We start from the raw sequence: 8,006 nt of genomic DNA on the forward strand, positions 1-8,006 counted from the left end.
GAGGTCAATACAGGAAGTGCCCTCCCTGGCTTTCCAAACAGCCCCTCCCTGGAGTCTACTCAGAATCACACGGGGATCTCTGGGAAATGTAGTTGTGAGGCCTTAGGTTGTCCTTGGGTGCCTCCTCTTCAAATCTATTCATTGGAGAAGGGTGGAGGGCTACATTATCTGATGGGCCTTACGTCACACAGGCGGTGAGGGGTATGATCTTGTATTTGACACAGTCCTTGCCTTAGGGAGCCTGAAGCCAGATGTCCTAGGTCTAATGTGGGAAGTGAGGGTTTACTGTAGTCCCAGAAGAGCAGATTCATTAAACTAGAAGAGGCAGGAAAAAAATCAAGATCTTAAATTACTCTCCCAAATTTATGATACCATTTCTTCATCAGTCTCCATGAAGCCACTTGGTTTTTATTCTTCTGCCAGTCATCCCCCATCCTCAGTACCACTCACCACTCCCCGCCCTCTGAGGCCCTGTGTAATGTGTCCAAAATTAGTCTGAATATATGGTGTGAGTGTGATGTGTCCACAGTAATGTGGTGTTTCTGCTTGTGTTTTTAATTCACGTTAATGGTATTGCTGTATAACTCTTGCTGTTTCTTATGCACTTCCCCTACGCTGTGTCTTAAAGCCTGTCTACATGACACAGTTGCTGCCTCTTTTTGGCACTAATGGTTCTAGTCCATAGCTCTGGTGTCCTGCTGCATGGATTTGGGAGGCCTTTCTCTTGGCCTGTGCTTGGGCAGGCTAGATGGAGGTGCAACTTAGTGTCCCTGGGACCACCACTCAGCCCAGGATGATGGCAGTTGAAGGATATATACCCTCAAGTTCTACCTGCTCAGGTGGGATTACTCTGGGGCACAAACAACACTGTCTCCCAATGTCCTCCAGTGAGATTAAGTTCTTATTGTTCATTGAGGTCACCTGCCAATATGTACCCTTTATTGACTCCAAAACTGTCCCTGACTTTGCCTTTCCCACTCCATGCTGGTGCTTCCTTAAATTGCCTCCCAAAGAAGCTACTAAAGTGCAGATCCTCATCTCAGGGTCTGGTTTTGGAGAAAACCAACCAAGTTCATTTAAGTTACCAGTACCACTGGTGAAGGGCACTTAGGTGCCCTCAACTCCCAGTTCCTACAACACCAGTGTCATGAATACCTTCCTTCACATGCCCTGAAGATGGACATGGAACTTTACATGGACATACACCAGGAATGAGATATGCTAGGGACAGGGCATATGTGTGCTTAATTTCACTGAGCATTACTGTCCTTTTGTGTAGAGAGTCCCGTTTTCCTTATATCCTGATTGACACTTTCTGTTAGCAACCTTCGCATTTCTGCCCATCCACGTATCTAAGGTGGTAGCTCAGTGTTGTTTTAATTTGCACTTCTCTGATTACTGGTGAGTTTGCACAGCTCTTCACATTCCTACTGACCCTTCAGGTTTCCTGTTTGTGAAGTAAATGGCAAGGTGTTGAGGACACACCCCTCTGTTGTCACCAGGAAACAGCAGCAATGAAGGATAGATAGCAGAGCAGAACTTGTAAAACATTGCTCAGAAGAACACAATCCCATAATACAGCTTTGAGGCTGGACTATTCTGGCACAAAGTATAAAACAGAGATTGTTCAATCAAGTATGACTATTGTCCCCCTCATCCTGGGAACTTTGACCCATGAGAATCTCCAGCAAGAACTGTCCCAGGAATCTGAGTCATGAGGCTTGAAACCAAGGTATGGATCCTGGTGTCTGAGGGCAGTAACAGCTGGGGTGATAGGGCAGGGATTTCTGTGGGCTTGAGAATGTTCTCCTGCCTCCAACAGAGTGGCCATCCAAACGTTCAAGCAAAATCTCACTCCTTCCTATGTTTTCTTCATGGAAGGAGAGCAAAACAGGGAAATACTGTATATGAACTGTCACCTAGCACTCTCTTCACTGTAGGAGGGACAGAGATACAGAGGTGGCTGGCAGTAGTAATGAGGATAACACGAAGGAAGGATCCATCTTCACCCTGACACAGGCAATTTGAAAGAAGGCTGATTGTGTTTTTTAATAAGTACGCACTAGAATTAGTGTGTCTAGTGTAAAGATTCCACTGAGTTAATTTTACTTGCGTACGTTTTTTTCCTTGCTAAAGAACCTACGTTTATTTTTGTAAAGGCAGGAGGAAGGAAAGAAATGCTTTCTTTTCCCTGACCTCGTCTGAAAAAAGCATTCATGGTGGACACTGGCTCCAAGTAGAGATTTTATTAATGAGTAATTTTTTGTCATGTTTTCTGTTTTCCCCGTATGTATAAGTATGGCTTTGCATTACTGACATTTGGTTAAAATTGTTATTATTATTTTTAATAGTGTGCAGTAAGCCAGAATCTAGGTATAATTTTCAACTTGAAACTGTGTTCTCCAAGTGGAAATTAAAAATACTTACTTAGGAAATAGAAAAGTGCTGAAATGTCTATTTGTAGACGAGTTTAAGGAGCAATTTCTTGTATAAATATTTTATCTATTCCAGTGAATGCTTTGAATAATTTTGTGTCATTTCCAGAATGATCTGGGTTTCTTGGGTTTTAACTGAAATGTTCAAAGAAATTGTTAAATAATATTTCTACTTCAGACATGATTTTATTTAGGGGACATGACCATAGTGATCTTGATAGTGGGGAAGGGCATGTAATAAGAATAGAGCCACGGTTGTTTAATAATTGCTCACCTTACTAACTATAGATAAGAGGTTTTCTTACAGACCCTGGGAAACTGGAGGATGAAACAAGGTCGTAAAAAGATAAGATGCCTCGATGGGTCCATTACTCATAAAAGAAATACACTTTGAGAACAGACCAAGGACAGAACACACTTGCATTCAGTTGCTGTGCCCGGACCCTACCCGCCTCTAGGAGTTTGCCTCAGGAACAGACTGAGCTTTTATAGCATCATAGAAGATTAGCCACCTTGTTATTGGACTTTGAACTCCTGAAGGCCCAACAACAGACCCTACCCTCTGCTTTCTCTGTTACATTTGCAGCTCACAGCTGCACGTAGCTATCTTCTCCCTCAAGCGTATATAATCAGCCAACTGGCAAGCGGGGGTCAGAGCAGAATTCCCAGGGTGACTGACTGCTCTCCCCATACTACCAGTGTTATTGGAATAAACACTCATATATGATTCAACCCTGTCTCTGCTTAATTTGGCTCAAGTAGTGACAGGCAGCCTCAGACCCATTGTGTCCGGTTTCAGTCTGAGAAAAGCAGCAAATTTCATGAGTCTGGGGATAGTCAGGACCAGTTTAGAATCTTGACTTTCAGCCATGGTTTCTGGGACCACCTAGTCAGGGGTGCTGGAACTTTAGTAAGAAGTGAAATGAATGTGGTAAGAGGAGAGGATGTTAAAGGACAGAGTTGAGTAGAAGGAAAGTCTATTTTAGTGAAAAGGGAAATTTTAGTTTGTAAAGTCTCAGAAACTGTGGCTCTGGGAGTCCTGGAGGAGGAAGGGAGGGCAGCAGTGGGCAGGCTACGTGCTGATCAAATGGGACACAGTGAGACCTCGCAGCCCTCCGCCCCCACATGTGCACAGAGGTTCTAGTCAGGCAGAGAGCTGGAGAGCAAAGCAGACAGGCCTGGGGAAACAGAGGCCATGTTCACCCCATCTCAGTGGAGAGAGATGCTCTGGCTGTAACGTGGGGAAGAGCAAGGTCCATTGAGAAATGTCTGAAAATGCTCCTTTGGAGACATTTCCTTTTTATCTACCAGCATTGAAACAATTGACTTAGGGTTATGACTATATAGGCCTCAAACTTCCTGTCTCTCTTTATGAGTGACCATAAGTCCTCATCTTATGGTCACTGGACACTCATGCGCCTAGTACCCAACAGGATAATGAGATGTACATTTCAGATCGTTTATGACAACCACAGTCATTATAGCTGACATATCCGGAGTGTTTTCGGTGCCAGGCATTTTTTAAAGCACTTTACCTTATTTGTCTCATTGCATGCTCAGTAACAATCCTTTGATGGAAGTATTCTTCTTCTTCCCACTGTACAGGCAAATTGGAGCCCAGAGTGGTTAATAACTTGCTCACGATCGCCTTAATTAGGAAGTGGCAGAGTGGGGACTTCCTCACGCAGTATGCCTCCCAGCCCATGTTTGGAACCACTCTAAGGGACTAACTCTAGAGCTGGCAGATATCAGTTTCCTGAAATTACCAGGCTCCTTGGTTGGTTGCAATCATTGAACAAGAAGAGGTCCAAATCTTTGTTGTTCTCAGCTAAGTTCTTGTGATGGTTGAGAACAGAGTGATTTGGCAAGTCCAAGGTCCTTGATTGTGATCTGGGCCCAGTCTATGGACCTCTGGGTCCATAACCTTTCCTTTGACCTGCTGTTTTAAAGCAATACATACACTCTTTACTTAATAATGAGATCTTGGATGGGTTTTTGAGTAAGATGACTGTGCTTCTCTGCCTGAGGCAGTCCTGGTTTATACCAGTTATCCTGGCATAATAATTTGTGGTTTCCCCTTTCATTCTCAGAAGTGTCCTGCTTTGAGCAATAAATTGATCATTTCACTTAGATGCAGTCTTTACTGAAATACTATCCAGTTCTTCCCCTAATTCTAATTTTTCCCATGTCATAACAATAGTTCTTTATTTTTGTAAATCCAATTTATATTGAGAAAAATATAATTTTAATTATATATATTTATTTATCATATTAGTTAAGGTAAATGAAGCCAGTTACTGAAACAAACAAACAAACAAACACTGAAAATTTCTGGAAGAGTTTATTTTTCACCCATATTACATCCCATGTTGTACCCCACAGCTGTTCAGAGACCCAAGATCTTTTCATATGTGGCCTCACTTTCTCTATGTCCTCAGCATCTTTTCCATCAGCCAGTGGGGAAAGATAGCAATGAGCTCACTGGTGGGGAGCATTCATGGTTTAGGCTGAAAGTTGTGCATATCACTTGTTATCACATTCCATTGGTTGGATCTCAGTCACATGGTTCTACCAAACTGCTGTGGAGGGTTGAAAATGGGATCTAGCCATGTGCCCACAAGGCAGAGAAAGGATATAGGTAAATACTAACATTCTCTGAACATAGATATAAGTAATCCAAGTGCACTTTACTTGCAAAAAAAAAAAAAAGTAAAAAGCGTTACATAGAAAGCTAACGCCTCCTCTGAACAACTGACTACTGTGAGTTTGGTATGTAAGCACACAGAAATATATTATACTTTTATGTTCCTGTTTTGGACCAGTAGGCTTACTTTCTACAAAGTACGGTCTTCAATGACTAATAAGTACGGTTTCTAATTCTTTACTTGAATATTCTCGTCAGTTCATTTTCATCAAGCTGTCATCCCCACTTATCCACTGAGCATGCTCTTTTAAGGTCACCAGTGATGTCCTCATTACTAAATTAGACGTTTATATTTGTGATAATTCTTCATTTCTCAGCAGCATTAACTATCTTGGATCTTTTCCTTTTTCTTTAAAAAAAAATTAAGCCAATTGGGGTGACATTGGTCAATAAAATTATATAGGTTTCAGGCGTACAATTCTATAATACATCATCTATCTATCACATTGTGTGTTCACCCACCCAAGTCAAGTCTCTTTTCATCACCATAGATCACCCCTTTTCCCTCTTCTACCCCACCCACCTCCTTCCCCTCTAGAAATCACCATGCTGTTGTCTTTGTCTATAAGTTTTGCTATTGTTGTTTTTGCTTAACCCCGTCACCATTTTTACCCAGCACTAACCCCCCTCCCTTTCATATGGTTTGATTTGCATTTTCCTAATAACTAGTGAATTTGAGCATTTTTTTTTATACATCTGTTGGCCATTTTTATGTCTTCTTGAGAGAAGTGTTTATTCAGGTCCTCTGCTCATTTCCTAAAATTTAAGTTTATTGTGGAAAGTATTTTTAATTAGATATTTTGGTTCTTGAGTTGTATAAGGACTTTATATGGTTTGGATATAAGCCCCTTATCAGAGGTCTTGTTGGAAAATATCTTCTCCCATTAGGTTGGTTGCCTTTTTGTTTTGTTGATGGGTTTCTTTCACTGTGCAGAAGCCTTTTAGTTTGGTGTAGTCCCATTCATTTATTTTTACTTCCCTTGCCTTTGGGGACTGATCCATTTTATTACTCATTATTCTAAATGGTAAAAAAAGTTGCACTATGTTTGGGCACAAACTTTTTCTCCAAGGAAATATTAAATATCTTTTTTAGCTCTTCCTCTACTTCTTCCACATTCAGTGTCTTAAACTCCACCAGATCCATGTTGTCCTTGTAACTGAATCTTCGATGCATGAGAGTAAAACCCACTAAGCAGTAAACTCCATCTGGGGTGTGAATGACACAATAAGAGTCTTTTACACACGCAGATGCTGGAGATGTCTGAAAGTATGAATTCGGAGACTCAAAATCTTCAATTGTTCGAGGTTCAAGCGTAAAGGAGTAGATCTTTCTGTACTTTTTCTTTTCCAGGAGCTCCGAATTAAGGAATTCTTGGTTTGGAACGTACTGCTCTCTTCTGATTTGGTCCAGGTACCAGGTTCCTCCCTCTTCTCTCAAGCGGAAGATGCAAGCCACCTGAGGCTGATCCTTCCCAGAAATTAACTCAACAGGCTGCCTCATCTGGTAAGAGCTTCCATACCCAGCATCAACTATGTATTTCCTGCCACCCACCGTCACCATCAGCAGGAGGTGCATGACAGCCCTGGTGTATTTTTCAGTTGTAACATTGCAAACATAGCTTCCCAGCATTGTGGTCTCAAAACCCATTGTGGTCAGAGCCCAGTGCAGAATTTGGTTGATCTGGAGACACCACCCACCCCGGTTCTTCCTCACAACTTGATCAAAAACGGCCTCCAAGCCCAATTCCATGGGTTCCCCACAGTGGATGTTAAGGTTCTCAAAGGGAATGGTCTGGATCTGGTGCTGAAGAATGTCAGTTAATGTTTCCAGGTCCAATTTGTTCCTAGAGTTCTTATAACCAATTCTTTCAAAATATGCTTCGATGTCCATGATCCCCTATGGCAAGGAAAAGAAAACAAAACACATACTGTTATATTTGCAGTTGGATTTCCTTAAGTAGGTTAATTATAGTAATGTATTTTAAGTATAAACAGACAAATACTGAAATTAAAATGGTAATAGACATCTGTAATTATAACTCTTTTAAAGATTTTAATATTTATTTTTAAATAAAAAAACTTTCCATTATTGTGTTATTTTTGACATATAACATATGTAAGTTTAAGGTGTATAATGTGATGATTAAATACATTTTATTGCAAAGTAATTACCATAATAAGATTAGCTAACACCATTTTGTAACCTTTTTTATTTTTCTGGAGTTGGTGATTACATTTAAGATCTACTCTCTTACCAACTTTCTTTTTATTTCTTTTTGTATATAATACTAGAGGCCCAGTGCATAAAAATTCGTGTACTGGGGGTGAGGGGAGTCCCTCAGCCATGCCTATCCCCCCCCCCCCCCCCGCACCTTCACAGTCTGGGAGCCCTCAGGGGATGTCATACTGAGAGCTTAGACCTGCTCCCTACAGGAGGCAACCTGCAGATCAGGGGAAGGCAACGCCTTCATCACTCTGCTGCTGCTGCCGCTGTTGGCCTCCATGGCTGCCTGAGCCTCAGGCCAGCCCTGGGCAGTGGCAGCCTCCATCGATGGCGGCTTTCCTGAGCTGAGCCTTGGGCCAGCCCTGGGCAGCAGCAGACACCATGGATCATGGCTTGCCTGAGCCTCAGGCAGTCACTGCAGCTTTGTCAGGAAGGATGTCCGGATGGTCGTCCAGAAGACATCTGCTCTAATTAGCATATTACCCTTTTATTAGTAGAGATAGTATTGTTAATTATAGTTAAGATGCTGTTTATTAGATTCTCTAGACCTTATTTATCTTCTAGCTTGCAGTTTGCACCCTTTGACAAACATCTCCCCACTTCTAACTCCCGCCCCTCTAGTTCATGGCAACCACCATTCTAC

At 41.9% G+C, this 8,006-nt stretch overlaps 1 protein-coding gene across 1 annotated transcript; it reads right to left on the reverse strand.

Annotated features, from left to right (window-relative positions):
* Positions 1–6,157: 6,157 nt before the first annotated feature.
* LOC307104362 (arylamine N-acetyltransferase 1-like) lies at positions 6,158–7,030 on the reverse strand (the record flags this gene model as incomplete). The annotated part of the gene is made up of 1 exon (XM_079779276.1): positions 6,158–7,030. One exon carries the CDS (start codon positions 7,028–7,030, stop codon positions 6,158–6,160), a length of 873 nt encoding a protein of 290 aa, XP_079635402.1.
* Between the last annotated feature and the right edge of the window lie 976 nt (positions 7,031–8,006).

This window comes from Cnephaeus nilssonii, assembly GCF_951640355.1.
Source record: "Cnephaeus nilssonii genome assembly, chromosome: 8".
In the NCBI taxonomy this organism is placed as follows: Eukaryota; Metazoa; Chordata; class Mammalia; order Chiroptera; family Vespertilionidae; genus Cnephaeus; species Cnephaeus nilssonii.